Source organism: Pseudochaenichthys georgianus, chromosome 24 (genome assembly GCF_902827115.2).
Source record: "Pseudochaenichthys georgianus chromosome 24, fPseGeo1.2, whole genome shotgun sequence".
NCBI classification, from domain to species: Eukaryota; Metazoa; Chordata; class Actinopteri; order Perciformes; family Channichthyidae; genus Pseudochaenichthys; species Pseudochaenichthys georgianus.
In genome coordinates this window covers 23,724,845-23,741,532 of record NC_047526.1, presented here as the reverse complement: position 1 = coordinate 23,741,532, position 16,688 = coordinate 23,724,845, and the positions used below count along the sequence as shown (strand labels likewise).

The following is a 16,688-nucleotide window of genomic DNA, read 5'->3' as shown; positions in this document are numbered from 1 at the left end:
GCTATATTTTTCGTTTCGTTTATTTAATAAGTACATTTCAGGACAACTTTGGGAATTTAGTTTGTTTGTTATGAGTTTTAAATAGATTTTGAAAGTGGAGAGAGAGAGAGAGAGAGAGAATGTCACATTATATAATGACTGTGTGTGCGTTTGTGTATTTTTTTGCGTTTGTGTGTATTGTGTTTGTTTCCCGGGGAAAACACACATGAGAAACACCGGCTGTTGTTATGCCTGCTGCCTGTGACGTTAAGTTGCTCCGTTTTCCGCTTGTAATTATTCCGTTACAAGCTTCAAAGTTGTATTTATCATCTGAATTTGCCGAAACAAGTTTAATATTCTGAAAGCCAAGACTTTGTTTATTTGAAATCAGATGAAAACAAACTCTCACGGACCCTGCCGTGTTACTTACACTGAACACAAATATAAATGCAACACTTTTCTTTTTGCCCCCCTTTTTTCATGAGATGAACTCAAAGATCTAAAACATTTTCTATACACACAAAATAACCATTTCTCTCAAATATTGTTCACAAATCTGAAAAAATCTGTGAGAGTGAGCACTTCTCCTTTGCCGAGATAATCCATCCCACCTCACAGGTGTGGCATATCAAGATGCTGATTAGATAGCATGATTATTGCACAGGTGTGCCTTAGGCTCTTTGAGAAACATACACAACGCAGACAGACACCAGTCACACGTGCAACAAAAGTATCAGATAGGCTTCAATTTACTTTTGATTGTCTATAATTAACTATAAAAAATATCTGCGTTTTAACACTACGTTTATATGTACTTATTTTTACGGTTTGCATATGAGGTGGTCCGCGAAAATCCTTGATGATAAATAGTAAAAAGTTTGAGAACCCCTGCCCTAGATGATGTGCTACTGAGCTGACACCATAAAGATTTGTACACACCTACAGAGGGGCAAAAAAGTATTTAGTCAGCCACCAATTGTGCAAGTTCTCCCACTTAAAAAGATGAGGCCTGTAATTTTCATCCTAGGTACACTTCAACTATGAGAGACAGAATGGGGGGAAAGAATCCAGGAAATCACATTGTAGGATTTTTAATGAATGAATTGGTAAATTCCTCGGTAAAATAAGTATTTGGTCACCTACAAACAAACAAGATTTCTGGCTCTCACAGACCTGTAACTTCTTCTTTAAGAGCCTCCTCTGTCCTCCACTCGTTAACGAGTTCAAACAGGTGCCATTAATACAGTTATCAGTATAAAAGACACCTGTCCACAATCTCAAACAGTCACACTCCAAACTCCACTATGGCCAAGACCAAAGAGCTGTCAAAGGACACCATAAACAAAATTGTAGACCTGCACCAGGCTGGGAAGACTGAATCTGCAATAGGTAAGCAGCTTGGTGTGAAGAAGTCAACTGGGAGCAATTATTAGAAAATGGAAGACATACAAGACCACTGATAATCTCCCTCGATCTGGGGCTCCAGCAAGATCTCACCCCATGGGGTCAAAATGATCACAAGAACGGTGAGCAAAAATCCCAGAACCACACGGGGGGACCTAGTCAATGACCTGCAGAGGGCTGGGACCAAAGTAACAAAGGCTACCATCAGTAACACACTACGCCGCCAGGGACTCAAATCCTGCAGTGCCAGACGTGTCCCCCTGCTTAAGCCAGTACATGTCCAGGTCCATCTGAAGTTTGCTAGAGAGAATTTAGATGATCCAGAAGAGGATTGGGAGAATGTCATATGGTCAGAAAAATAGAACTTTTTGGTAAAAACTCAACGAGACGTGTTTGGAGGAGAAAGAATGCTGAGTTGCATCCAAAGAACACCATACCTACTGTGAAACATGGGGGTGGAAACATCATGCTTTGGGGCTGTTTTTCTGCAAAGGGACCAGGACGACTGATCCGTGTAAAGGAAAGAATGAATGGGGCCATGTATCGTGAGATTTTGAGTGACCTCCTTCCATCAGCAAGGGCATTGAAGATGAAACGTGGCTGGGTCCTTCAGCATGACAATGATCCCAAACACACCGCCCGGGCAACGAAGAGTGGCTTCGTAAGAAGCATTTCAAGGTCCTGGAGTGGCCTAGCCAGTCTCCAGATCTCAACCCCATAGAAAATATTTGGAGGGAGTTGAAAGTCCATGTTGCCCAGCGACAGCCCCAACACATCACTGCTCTGCATGGAGGAATGGGCCAAAATACCAGCAACAGTGTGTGAAAACCTTGTGAAGACTTACAGAAAACGTTTGACCTCTGTCATTGCCAACAAAGGGTATATAATATTGCAAATGTATTATCTTTTCAATTTACACACGGCACGTCTGTCCGTCCTGGGAGAGGGATCCCTCCTCTGTTGCTCTCCCTGAGGTTTCTCCCATTTTTCCCTTTAAACTGTGGGTTTTCTCCGGAAGTTTTTCCTTGTACGATGTGAGGGTCTAAGGACAGAGGGTGTCGTATTGTCATACTGATATTCTGTACACACTGTGAAGACAAATGTAACATTTGTGATATTGGGCTATATAAATAAACATTGATTGATTGATTGATTGATTGATATAACAAAGTATTGAGATGAACTTTTGTTATTGACCAAATACTTATTTTCCACCATAATTTGCAAATAAATTCTTAAAAAATCAGACAATGTGATTTTCTGGATTTTCTTTCTTTCTCATTCTGTCTCTCATAGTTGAAGTGTACCTAGGATAACAATTACAGGCCTCTCATCTTTTTAAGTTGGAGAACTTGCACAATTGGTGGCTGACTAAATACTTTTTTGCCCCACTGTAGCTTCTGTGTCATTTTGTCACCTCACTCTGTGCTGACTCTCCCTCTCCAGGCTCCATGAAGTCCTGATGGATCTTCAGCAGCAGCAGTTGCAGCAGCTTTCTGATTGGCTGTCACAGACAGAGCAGCGAATCAGAAAGATAGAAACAGAACCGTCAGCGAACGACCTGGAGCTCTACAAAGAACAGATAGATCAGCACAAAGTAAGATTTCTGTCAAAGTGATGATCTTTCATGAATGTAGTCCATTAGAGAATGGGACATTGATTAACTATGATCAGGAAGGATATACAAATAATTCTCACTGCACTTCCCTTGGCCTAAACCAGTCTTGTGATGCATCATCACATGTTTGATCCTTTACTTAATGAGTCATTCACTGTCTCCATGGTGTCACCATGAAGCCAAGTAGCTTCTCTGCCAGCTCTGTTAATGTGACCGTGCTGAGTTCACTGTTTGCGTTTCTGTTCAGGAGCTTCAGAATGATCTGGAGGCGGAGCAGGTGAAGGTCAACTCCCTGACACACATGGTGGTTGTCGTAGATGAGAACAGCGGTGAGAGTGCCACCGCTGCCCTGGAGGAGCAACTGCAAGTAAGTTTCTTAAAATGTGTCGGTTCAAGAAGCAGAGCCTCCATCTACAACGTGCAATACATTAGCCTTTTATTGCTAATTCATGAGTAATAACATTGGTAATGTTTCCTAAAGAATATCCTAGATCTGTTACAGGAAGCTGTTTTTGGTTATAAGATTTTGTACATCGAGTTCCAAATAATATATCTTAAATGTTTTCCCGTCCTTTGCAAAGTGTTTCTGAGAACATGTTGGTAGTAACAATTGTCTTTATCCTGCATTCCAGTCTTTGGGTGAGCGCTGGGCGGCTGTGTGTCGCTGGACAGAGGAGAGGTGGAACAAGCTGCAGGAAGTCTTCATGGTGTGGCAGCAGCTTCTCTCAGACCAGGTAGGACATGCACTATGAACTCACTCTCACATATACAGTACAGACACAGGCACAGACGATATCATGCACAGGGTCTTCCTTTTTTCCTTCTAATTAGATCATCCAACATAATGGGTCACTTCAAGTGTTTGCTATTCCTAGCATCTTCAAAACGGCTCACATTTGACAGTTTTTGTTTCATTTTTACATTATTATGAAGGAAAGTGATTAGTACTTCATTACATTAACCTATCAATGTTTAAGATCTAGTGTTTCTCTTTAACAGAAACTTAAAAAAAAAAAATGTTTACTATAAAAACTATGGTTTGAGTTAGAAATGTGTTTGCTTTTGATTTTAGGTCTTCAAGTTATGAATTAAAAGGGTTACAAACATGTTTTTGTTCAAAGGACACCAAGACTCTGTTTGTAAAGCTTTCTAGGTGTTTGAAGCTAATGCTATTTTCTCACCTTTTCCAGAGTTTATTTAGAGCGTGGTTGGCCGAAAATGAGGAGGCCTTGAGTGAAGTACAGACCAGCAACTTTAAGGACCCAAGTGAAATGAATTCCATTGTGCGCCGATTAGCAGTAAGTTATCTGCCAAGTCTTCGAAGCTGCCACGCCAGATACTTTAACAACTAAATGCCTTTTAAACGTCAATATAAGATTTCCATGTTTTGTGTAGCCCTTCATTTTTTGTGACTCCTTCCTGTAGATTTTGAAGGAAGACATGGAGAAGAAGAGGAGGACTCTGGACCAGCTGTCTGATGCCGGACAGGATGTGATCTCGCTGCTCCGGAGCCCTGAGGCCGGGGCCAAGATTGAGGCGGACACAGAGGAGCTGGCTCATCGATGGGATAACCTGGTGCAGAAGCTGGAGGACTGCTCCTTCCAGGTGTGTGGCAGTGTGTCAGAATGGGTTTTGTCCTCCTGCGTGGAAAACTTAATGCACAAAGTACAAAACTGCACCTCAAGGAGCTATTCATTTAAATATGCAGCGGTCAGTGTTGACGAAGATGGATCAACTTGGATAAAACAACATTAAAAAGCTATAATAAATAGTATGATAATATATGATTGGGATAATATGGATTTAAAATGATATAAGGTTATGTAAAATCCCTTAAATTATTGTTGATTGTTCGATGGATAAGTAAAAAAAAATTAAACATGTAAAATACAGTAACATGAAGAGGTTGGGAGGTTTAGGATCTAATTTCAAAAACTTCCCAATAGCATAAGTTATTGATTTTAAAATGTTGCAGTATTGTTTCTTTAAAATTGAATTTATAATCGATTTTCAATATGAATTCAAACATTTTTCCTAAAAGGGAAGTATTGTACAGATAATTGAAACTATTGTTTCTAAATGAAAATTCTCTGCTCTCAACTCGGTGAGTTTGGTTGATGTCTAATTAATTCTCACTCTGACTGCTAAGGTAATGGAAGCTGTGACAGACGTTGGGATGACTCAGGTGGAAGAGCAGGTCGTCGTGGATACAGTTGCTGTGGCTGCGGCTGCTTCGATCGCCGACCAGGACTTGGCTCCGCCTGCTCCTCCTAAGAAACGACTGGTGGAGACAGATGCAGAAGTCAGACGATTGTAAGAACGTTGACACTCAGAACTTACCTTCTTTGTCAGGAAAGTGAAAGAATAAACCCAACCCCAATACACACATTGTGTTCTGCAGGTTTGAAAATAAGCTGTCTGACCTCTTGATCTGGATTAAAACATGGAAGACTTCCACTCAGGCGCTGGCCTCCACACACCCTGACACTACACCTGACACACCAGACCTGCAGGAGAAACTTAAGGTAAACCTGCAGGTGATTAAAACATATTTCAAATGAGCACATATTTTGAATTTATCACCATAAATGTGTGTTTAATCACTGCAGGGTTTGGAGTTGGACCTCACAGAAAAGGACGCCACAGTGAGTCAAGTGACCCAGGAGGGATGGGTCTTGATGGACCAGCTGGAAAGAGGTATGAAGGAAGGAGGAAATGGTCCTTTCTCAATGACACTCAAATTATTAGTGACAATAAACCGAACACTATTTTAAACAAATCCATCCAAGTTCTCTGAAACGATGTTCCCATCTTTATTGTTTCTCAGAGGCTCTAACAGAAATCTTCCATTTCCCTGTTAAACTGTGTTCATCTCATAAGATTTTACTACTTTTCCACAGCTGCTTGGTATTGTCCGGGCATTTACAAGCTTACAATTTTTTGATTGTTTTTCAGTTTTAGTAATCTGAATGTGTGTGTGTGTGTGTGTGTGTGTGTGTGTGTGTGTGTGTGTGTGTTTGTTTGTGGACAGAGTTGTAAACATCTGTCAGCCTGCAGGGTGGCTGACTCCATATAACCTCTCAATGAAATGAAGAGGCACTCAGGGTTTTTGATGTGTTTACACTGTTCTGGAGGCAGTGAGGGGTAGTCGAGCAGCACTCCTAGAGAAGATTTGTTAAACACCAAACTTTCCACTAAACTCAACTTATTTTATCCCCTCATGTCTGCAGTTCTCTCATCCGTGCTGTGTTTTCCAATCTTTCATCCGCTAGTGTTTTATACTTTCGCTTCAGTGTCAGAAAACTCACATTCTAACGAAGTTATGCAAAAACACATTCAAAGTGTACTTTTACTTTACTTGTGAGGGAGCGTTTATATTTTTTGGCTTGTCTTTTTCTGTAGAGGGAGAGCGTGTGGACTCGGTGAGGGCAGACATAAACCTGATCCAAACCGAGTGGGATGTGTGTGTGCGGGAGCTGCAGGCAGCCCGTGAGCGAGTTCACACTCAAAGCCGGCTCAGAGCGGTGTCTGCAGAGCTGGCAGACCTCGACCGAGCCTTCGAGGAACAAGATCAATGGCTGGACTCGACCCCGACTGTAGAGAAGTGCAACGAGGCCGGGCTCAGAAGTCTGAGTGGAGAATGCCAGGTGAGAGTCAGCGTCTACATCCCCATTCACCCTGATCTCCTTTGTGTGACTTTAATCCTCACCCCTAACCCTTTCCTCAATCCTCTTGCATTCAGATCATGCAGTTGCAGTCTCAAAAATAGTTCAGTTTTCACAGCAGAGATGAAACACAAAAGGGCAAAATGGATATATTAACGTGAAAGAGTACCTCAGATGCTTGAGTCATTGAAAGGTGACAGTTAATCTGAACTTTATTTTAACTTTGAGTAGAGAGGGATAACCTGTCAGTGTAAAGGATCAATCAGTCCAGAAACCTGTGAGTTTTACTCCAGACTAACTTATTGTTGCAGTATTTCTTTGCGACTTAAGGGCACAAAATAGATCCCAAAGGTTAAGAAATTGCTGAATTGTATACATTGCATCTTGTGTCATCATTCTCGATCATTATGAAACATAAATAATGTAATGTTTGATACAAATCATAGGCTATATATAAGATAGGCTAATATATATTTGAGCCAAGCTGACAATAGTTCAGATGAAGAGACAGCAACAATTGTCCCTGCTCAGTTATCTTTTTAAAGTGCTTCAGATACAAATTAGAAAGCGCTTTTCTCTTGTGTTCATCAGTCCCGACTTGTCCAGCTGACCGCCTCGAGCCCGCGATTGGAGCAGCTTTCTGTGGAGGTGGGGTCCCTAGGAGCCGTGCCCGCTCTGAAAGACAACATGGTGGTGGTATCGGCGCATCACGCCTCCACACTGCAGCGGCTACAGAGCAGAGAGCAAGAAGTCATCAAAGGTACTTTTGCTGAACTATATCAAAACTATTTATTAAATCAATGAAAAGGAAAACTTCTAAAAATCCCAAACTCTGAGCAGGCCCCTTGCTTTTAACAGTACCACATGCTTTTCAAGGGACCTGACAGCCTTGAGGCATGCTGTTATTTCAGAGAGCTGCAGTACAGATTGAAGCCTACCCTAAAACAAAGCCCATTTTCTCTCTGCTTGCTCCTGGCTCAAAGCGTTTAGGTTTATAGGGAGACTGAACGAGTGATGGCTAAGATCCGCAGAGCTCAGTCCTACAGGGGTTGTATACATTTTACATCAGCTTTTATGAGTCCTTGGCCTGCCACTGGTAATGGGTGCTGCCCTTATATGGCCTCCAGAAGCTCACAGATGTGTGCGTGTATACATGAGTGATTTTGTGTAAGATCATCCCTTTGTGCCAGCTCCATCTTCTCCTGAAGATGTGACTTGGACCTGGAGCAGTCCTAAAATCAGGCACCGTTTTATAGTTTTTACTCTGGAATTTACATGCTCTCCTATTGGCCAAAAAGAAGTCTGTAAAGGGAGACATGAATGCTCTTCCCCACTCCTGACCCAAGGTGTGTGCATGTGTCTGGTCTGTCTTTCCGTGCCTTTTACGACTGTCAGGATTTTGATGAAAGCCAAACAAAACCATTTTGTTTCTGCCTGAGGGCAATCAGCCTCCTGAGAGGGCCTCTCTCTATTTCTCTCCCCATTACATTCAATCCCTGTTCTTTGTGTATAAACATAGCCAGATTATGTGAGTATTCAATCACCTGGTCATTTAAAACACTGACCGAGCAGGAGAGGAGAAGAGCAGGAACAGCAAGTTCAATATAATGAAATATAAACGAGGTTGAAGTAGTCACAAATGGGCACTACTTAACTTAGTTTTTTCATGTAATCATCTTTGCCATGAACAGCTGATGAGCCTTGATTTTATAGTGTGTTTTTGTGTATTTGGCACGAGTGACATGTACCAATTGTTTAGAAGAGCACAACATAAAAACGGACAAACAGATCCTAAACTGGCTCACTGCCCCCTTGTGGTTTCAAACCTAATGCTATTGTCCTGATGCAAATAGCTTAATTTAATAGTTTTATAAACATTTCACTCTCCTTCTTGTCTTCTTTCAGCTTTGACCTGTCTTGAGGCCAGCCAGTTGATGTCGAGCCAGGTGGAGGGCCTCGAGGCCAGACTTGCCACTCTGAGAGAAGGAGTTGTGGACATCCCTACAGCTGAGGGAGCAGTGGAGCGGGCACAGGTGAGCAGTTCATCAACTTGATATATGAAGGCTTTCGGTGAAAAACATAGTCAACTTTTCACCGAAACTACATTTCAATCTGTGAAGTACACATTTTCTGAGAAAACATTACATGTTATTTATTGATTTAGTGATTAACACACACTTCAATATCATGGTTATACCTACGGGAGCAATTTGGAGTTAAGTATCTTATCGTAAGACACTTTTCAGACCCTCTGATTGTTAGACGCTGTGCCACAGTTGCCTCCCAAACAACAACTTAACTGACCAGAAACCAAAACATAAACTCCTTGGTGGAGGTTACCACACTTATTATAATTACAAAGTATTATTCTTGTTAGGTTGCATAAGAAGAGTCTTGTTTGTTTTATGGCTTTAAGTTTTGGTCTAACTTTATGTTGTCTTGTTATATATTTTATGTTGTAATATCTGTTGTTATTCTGCATCTTAATGTTACTAACTGTATATGCCAATATCCCCCTTTTTATCAGAATAAGGCATGTGTGGTTAAATATGGATACAAAAAAAACCATTTTGTCAAACTAAAGAACACCACAGTCAATTGTTAGAAAAAAATGAAAATAAGTTATTTTCAATTGTTGTTCTTGTGGCTTATCCGTGGACTAACGCTGATAAAGCATGTGCACTCTGACATCTTAGCTAAAAGGGTTTCATTGTTTGTGTCTGTCTTTGTGCTGGTACGTATATCAGAGTGTCTGCTGTCAGTTTTTCTTTTCCACACACACAACAATAGGTCCCTTTATCAGCCAGTCACTTCCCTCTGCACTGTATCCAACCTCTGTGTATAGGAAAGGGTGTATGTGTGCGTGTGTGTTTTGGTATGTAGCTTTGTGATATATGGGTTGGCGTGCTTCGTGTGTGTCTTCTCTCCTCCTCCATCCCTCGGTGGAATGTGGCTCAGTCCGGGCTGTTGTTATCGTGGCAGATAGGGCATGGTGCCGGGGAAGGGGTGGAGACATGGCACATTCTGGGCAGCGTGCCCATTCATGCTGCATGGAGCTCCAACAGCTCAGTGTGAGGCTGCTCAACCAGTCAGTCAGCCTGACAGCCACCACACACCATCCCACGTCAGCATCAGAGTCCCATCACTCATTAGGAAGTCGTAGTCATCCAATCTTTGCAGTATTGTTTCCTCATGTTTAAATGGATTATTTCATTGTGCACATACTGTATGTACGGAAGCCCAGAGAGGCAAATGAGAAAAAAGATATTTCATAGTTTTCTGTCCTGTGTTTATAACGTAAGAACAGGGGGTAAAGGGTTTGCCAGGGTATTCTTTCTACAGTCCTTGATCTGCGTTACATCTGTGAAACAGGTGGCCCAAGACGTTTTTTCCAGGTTTAAAATGAAGTTGGCCAGGATCACTTTACCAAGTTGGTCTTGGGAGAAAAATAAAAAAATGTCAGGATTGCTTTTTGTTTCATCTGTGCAAAAAAAAAATAGCAGGTGATTTTATTTCTAGTGTTTGTTGTTGTAATACTCCTTTTGTCCAAAAGGGGCTGTAGCACACCACCAAAACATGCTCTGAATAGAACTTGAAGCATTCATGTTCTTTCTAAGTTAGTTTTAATTCTACCATTCACTCAGCATGCAGGCAAATAATCGATTTCAAGACAACTGAATTAGATGAACTTTACATTACAATTATTTGGTTAAAACTCTTTTCCTCCACCTGTTGTCAGTTGTATACACAGTGGAAAAAACGATTTAGATCAGGCTTGAAAAAGGCCCCACCATCTCTCTTGCCTCTAAGGGCTTCTGTGAATTGCTAATGAAATCCAATTAATCATAAACATGTGGTAGCAATTTAATCACTAATATATTAACATGTGTTCAGCGAGTAAATGTGATTGTAAGGTTCTAACAACACATTGTCTGAATATTTTGGGCTACATTGTTGTAAACTCCCATACATCTTGCATGAACAAATCTTGTAGAAATGATCAGAAGTAAAGGTGTTTTTTTATGGCCAGAGCACATGTAAAAAATGCCTATTCCGGCATTAATATTTAACTCACCGACAAGAACAAAAAAACACCACATTTTTAACCACATTCTAGTTATATAGGAGTTATTGGTTTTACCAGGCTCCAGCTCAAGTAGCATTCACATAAACGAAAAGTAATTACAAGTGGGATACCAAAATATTTTTGAAAGCTTTACTATGAATTTGTGCGTAAACTCGGAAGTTCCTGAAACTAAACAAACATGGTTTACTAATGTTTGCCAAAGTCCGTTGTTTGAGATAATTAATCCTGAATGTTAGTATCTTCAACAAAAAAGGCTCCTTCTACTTAGGTATTTTTTTGTTATTGTTAGTGCTTGGTAAATCCATTCACAGAGAACAACAGCTGTGGTAGTTTCACATTACACAGTCAGTCGTTTTAAGCCTGAACTCTCCTTCCCCTCAGGGCCTGTGTCTGGATATTGAGCAAACACAGCAAGCCTCAGATTCTGAAGAACTACAAAGATGGAGTCAGCTCTCCTCCAGAGCTCGTGAGGAGCTGGGTACACTGCAGTGCATCCTGGGTAGCATGAAGGACAATCAGGTGGAGTAGCTGTAATTAGTCATACTGAAAGTCTACAAGCGTTGTCTTAAAATTGAATGTTTTGAAATGAACTGGTTAAATGGTGTTTCTAGGTGCGTTTGGTGGATGTGGAACGTTGGTTGGAAGCGGTTGAGGAACTTTTGTCTCGTGATGCCACGGGGCTGGGCGACAAAGAAAGTTTAAAGGAAGAGGTTAACCAGTGCAAGGTTGGTGAACATGCAAAATGTTTACTTTTACTACTGGTGTTTCCGTGAGGACTGCAGGCCGTGACAATATGCATTCTGACATTAAAATGATTCCTAAATTGGATTTCTAGTATATCATGTACCTTTCTTACTTTGTTCTGCTGTAGGAGTATGTGAATGAGATGGAGTCAGTGGAAGGTTCGTTGAAGCAGATGGGAGAGAATGTGAGTGCTGTACAGGCGACTGCAGTCCCAGGACTAGCCCAGTGGGGGCAGGATAAGTTGGATGACAGCCAGAGCAAATGGGAAACACTCAGCAAAAAGGTAAAGACATTTATTTATCTTTTTGCAATATGTGCGGTTATGTCCTGCAAGAAATATGACTTTCTAGTTTGCGTGAATGTAGTCAATACAAGCAAACAAATAAGAAATGTTATGTTGTACACAGTCTCATAGTCTTGTTTTCACTACACACAAACACTTTTCTTAATGTCGTATGCTACCCTCCAGCTGCTGAGGCATCAGGAGTGTGTGGCGGAGAATCGAGAGAGGCAGGTAAATCTGAGGAAGGACTTGGCGGAGATGCAGGAGTGGATGACACAGGTGGATGAAGAGTTTCTCATGAGGGACTTTGAATACAAGAGTCCAGAGGAGCTGCAATCGTCGCTGGAGGAGATGAAGGTGGGAGTGCAGGCGTGGTCATAACAAGTTTGCACAATAAACAAGTCGTGAAAGTATCAGTAGAAAAATACATATTATTACAGATTATTCCTTAAACTATCATCTCTGTTGCGGATGTAATTTTCATCTTACCTTCGCAGAGAGCAAAAGAGGATGTGCTGCAGAAGGAGGTGAAGGTGAAGATCCTGAAAGACAGTATCAACACGCTGGTGTCCAGAACATCGCCCCCTAGTGGAGGCAATTCAGAGGAGCTGACCTCGGAGCTAGATGTGGTTCTAGCAAACTACAACAAGCTGTGTGACCGCTTCAAGAGCAAGTGTCACACTCTGGAGGTAATGTTTGTGGGTGTGTTTGTGAATACAGAATGTGTTGTCAGTCAATTGAATTCTACTAGCTTAAGTATACTTGCACCACAGCTTTACAGTGTATCTTCTTTGACCAACGATTGAGAAACAAGAAGCGTCATATTGGATTTAAATGTACTTAATGTATAAAAAGGTTCTGTGACTGCAAAAAAATCTCAATTTCATGCAAAACATTTCTTTACCAACTTGAAACTCCCATGTAGGAACAACATGTTGATTTATTCAATGTGTCATTACTTTGGCACCCTTTTTGTTCATTTCCATGCAAACAACAAGAAAAGCTTGAAGGTCGCTGGTGGTTTTGGTGTTTTGAGCTCATTTTGAAGTGCAAAGTCATAATTCGAGGCACTGGTTTTAAATATCATCCCTTGACTCTTCAGGGTAAACGTCAGCCACCACTGAATTATGCTTGTCTTATTTATTTTAATTGTATGCATATTTTGCTGTTTACCTTAGGCATAATGATTTCTTTGTTGTAAAAAAGCATCACAGTTAAGTGTTTCTTTCATATTGTTATTCAACATTGTACGTGAGGGCATACTTAATACAGCTCACTTTGTAGGAACATCCTTTTTGTTTGTGCACAACTGTATTTAAATGTCTCTCACGGAGTGTGTGTGTGTGTGTGTGTGTGTGTGTGTGTGTGTGTGTGTGTGTGTGTGTGTGTGTGTGTGTGTGTGTGTGTTGTGTGTGTGTGTGTGTGTGTGTGTGTGTGTGTGTGTGTGTGTGTGTGTGTGTGTGTGTGTGTGTGTGTGTGTGTGTGTGTGTGTGTGTGTGTGTGTGTGTGTGTGTGTGTGTGTGTGTGTGTGTGTGTGTGTGTGTGTGTGTGTGTGTGTGTGTGTGTGTGTGTGTGTGTACTGAAGGAGGTGTGGTCCTGTTGGATGGAGTTGCTTCAGTACGTGGATATGGAGCAGAGCTGGCTCAACACTCTGGAGGAGAAGGTCCAAGCTTCTGAAAACCTACCTGAGAGCACTGAGGCCGTCAATGAAGCTCTGGAGGTATAAAAACACATACTGTAATCACATTTCATTCGTCTGCCATCTTTAACTTTTTTCTCTCTCTCGTTGACTCCTGTTTTCACTCTTTTTAAGTTTTATGGAATAGTGATATTTACTTACTTACACATAGTCAAAAATGTAATGTATTCATGAAATGGGTTCGTTTTGAATATAATTAAGGATGAGCTTAGTTGAGCTTAATTTCTTGGTGTCTGTGCATACACCTCACAAATCAGCATGGTCTGAGACAGGGTGGGTTGGAAAAATAGTACATTTGATAAACCAAGCAGGCCATTTAATATTCTCTCTCTGTTAATATCCTAATTTCCTTTGACTTCCAAATGTCTTCCGCCGTGACTTTCTCCGTTGCTATATCTGTAGACTGGCCTGCAGCGTTGATGTCACACTCACTTTAATCAGAGTGCTGCTTCTGTAACATCGCATAGTGATGAAGGAAACTGAAGACCCTTGAAGACGATGTTTCCCCATCCCCTCTTTGACCTTTGGTGTTGGCTTCTTCTCTTTTAATTAGTTCTCACTCCTATCCTTCTCTCTCTGTCTCTTCCCATTCTTATAATACTCCCTCTGTCCCCCTCACCCTTTCCATTCTCCCCCTAATCAGACTCACCCCTCTGGAGGGGGCAGACGCTCTGTCTCTGTTCATCACCGCAGGGAAGCAAAAGCATATTTAATGACCCCACGTAAACAATGACTGTTGCATCCAAACAAGTGGCGTCATTGGACAAGCTTCTCTCTCACTTGTCTCTCATTTCTCGTTCAGTCATTTTCTCCGCTTGCCTCCATCTTACACCCCCAACTTTGCAATTTCTGCTTCTGCGCTCCATCTGTTTGCTCAGCTTTTTGGATCTTTCTAATTTTGTCTTTCACCCTCATACCCACACAATCATTTCACATATCTACACATTTTCTTTTTCCTTCTGGTGTTCTTTCTTCCTCGAGTGTTTGGTTTCTTGCGTTTACTTTACTTTACTCTAGTTTTTGTGGATAATTTTTGGATCTGTGAAGCAATACAACTTTCTTGATTTTTGTTGGGACTTTATCAAAGGACTGTTTTATTTGATCTCTTCCTTACACTCATTTCCTTTTCTTCCCTCTTTGCTTGACGTTTTTCTGATGGTTTGCTTTTAACTTTACCCTTTTTTTCATCACCAGTCTTTGGAGAGTGCGCTTCGTCACCCCGGGGACAACCGGACGCAGATCAGAGAGCTGGGTCAGACACTGATAGACGGGGGCATACTGGACGAACTCATTAGCGAAAAGCTAGAGGCCTTCAATTCCCATTACGAGCAACTCAACCACCAGGTCAGGACCTTGGCTTTGATGGATGTGCATGAGTGTGTGTTACGGTCGATAAAAGGCATTCATTACGAGTTATTTTTGGATATCTTTTTTAGAAAAGTGTGAGCTATGCATTACCTTAACCTGTATATTTACATTTGATTCATTGAGTTGTTTCTGCTGAAAACATCGCAAAATTGTCACCAGATAATGTACATGTATTTCAGCACATGTATTTGTATTCACCTGTATTTAATTAATGTGCATGCAGTGTATTTAGAAGCATCTTTGAGCAGATGTTTGCATTATCACATTAAGAAAAAATACAAAAACAAAATCTTTGCTTTGGAAGGGTGTGCACATTCCACGTCTTTGAACTTGAAAAATTCAAACCCATAATTGAATGTCTGCTCGCCCCCGCCTCCCTCCAGGCGGTGAACAGACAGATCAGCCTTGAGCAGCAGCTGCAGACTCTGAAGGAGAACGAGCAGGCGCTGCAAATACTGCAGGAGTCTCTGAGCCAGCTGGACCACACACTCACCTCCTACCTCACCGACCGCGTGGACGCCTTCCAGCTCCCTCAGGAGGCACAGGTACCGTACACATGTGCACAACACTCACTCTCAGCAGGACGGAAAGAGTGAGACTACTCGGTGTCCCATAAATACGATACAAAATAAAAAAAACAAGACATAAAAAGATGACTGATTGCTTTAATACAGAGTGAATTAGTTGCAGGATCAGAATTTTGATACATTTTAAAATGGAGAACAATTTATATGTCCCCAAATTACAATACGTTTACAAATGAGCTCTAATTCTTTCACAATATATGAATGGGTGGACATTTCACAATGATTTTGTGTGTAAAGCAGAATGGTTTGTGCACTTTCCAGTCCATCAAGATGTATCTTATGGCATCTTAACATGAATACATGGTTCATTGGTAATAAGTGAAACCAAAGCTTCACATTTCTGGTCCAGCAAACATCACACAGGACAAACTAGGAACATGTAGGTTCATTCTTAATGGAAACTGCTCCAAGTAAAAAATACGGCAACACTAATGTGCTCAATATTTCCAGTCTTTGGATGACAGCGTTTTCACAGCTAGAAGGCAAAACTAGCAATGTATGTTATTTCCCTTTCCTGCTACACACAAAATAATGGAGACATTTACTTAACAAGAAATGAGACATTTTGTACAACCCTCCGAACCTTTTAGACAAACGTGATGGATGTTACTAAATCCAGTGCCTTTTTCACTTATCTGCTAGAATCCTATGGAACTGTAGAAAATACTAATCCAGTCCTCAAATAAGATACACACAGTGACACTCCTCCTTAGAAGCTCTGAGAAATGAAACGGTAGTCAATAGTCAGACAAACTTGTTTTGATGAAAATAAGTATATTTTGTTCCTAGATCAGTGTAGAAGGGCCTTCCTGTATGAGTGCAAATGTATTTATAGTGTTATTTTCTACTCTCTCTTCAGACCATTGGTGCAGAGATCGCAGCCCATGAGGTCACGGTGGAGGACATGAGGAAAAGGAATGTGGCCAACATGCCTCCGCCTTCCACTGATGGCAAAGCTGCTCGAGGTGGGACGATGCTGGACCAGCTACAGGTAACACTGACCCCTACTGGAGATCATCTGCAATGGCAGGAAGTCATGTCAACCAGCCTCCGTCAATACATCATTTAGACATTAGAAGAAGAAAACTAAAGTGCCAATTCTTTCACAACCAAAACATAGAATCTTGATCAGATGAAGATTAAATCAGACCAGGCCAAGTGTTTGACTCTGTGTTGTTTTTTCTTCAGACAAAATGTTGAATAAACTGCCGAAAAATGTGTTTGACACAGTACAACCTTATTAGGTGATCACAA

General features: G+C 41.2%; 1 protein-coding gene across 4 annotated transcripts in view; it reads left to right on the top strand.

The window, feature by feature from the left end:
• Positions 1-16,688, top strand: part of utrn (utrophin) — a 195,949-nt gene that overhangs the window by 34,668 nt on the left and 144,593 nt on the right. For all 4 annotated transcript variants that reach the window (XM_034076052.1, XM_034076053.2, XM_034076051.2 and 1 more), the window contains 20 exons: positions 2,830-2,980; positions 3,249-3,368; positions 3,634-3,735; positions 4,192-4,299; positions 4,427-4,606; positions 5,151-5,314; positions 5,403-5,526; positions 5,611-5,698; positions 6,404-6,648; positions 7,258-7,426; positions 8,572-8,699; positions 11,135-11,272; positions 11,365-11,478; positions 11,625-11,780; positions 11,967-12,137; positions 12,278-12,469; positions 13,366-13,500; positions 14,674-14,823; positions 15,231-15,392; positions 16,294-16,425. In XM_034076052.1, the coding sequence (XP_033931943.1) occupies positions 2,830-2,980; positions 3,249-3,368; positions 3,634-3,735; positions 4,192-4,299; positions 4,427-4,606; positions 5,151-5,314; positions 5,403-5,526; positions 5,611-5,698; positions 6,404-6,648; positions 7,258-7,426; positions 8,572-8,699; positions 11,135-11,272; positions 11,365-11,478; positions 11,625-11,780; positions 11,967-12,137; positions 12,278-12,469; positions 13,366-13,500; positions 14,674-14,823; positions 15,231-15,392; positions 16,294-16,425 (2,929 nt within the window). The remainder of the gene's footprint in view (positions 1-2,829; positions 2,981-3,248; positions 3,369-3,633; positions 3,736-4,191; positions 4,300-4,426; positions 4,607-5,150; positions 5,315-5,402; positions 5,527-5,610; positions 5,699-6,403; positions 6,649-7,257; positions 7,427-8,571; positions 8,700-11,134; positions 11,273-11,364; positions 11,479-11,624; positions 11,781-11,966; positions 12,138-12,277; positions 12,470-13,365; positions 13,501-14,673; positions 14,824-15,230; positions 15,393-16,293; positions 16,426-16,688) is intronic.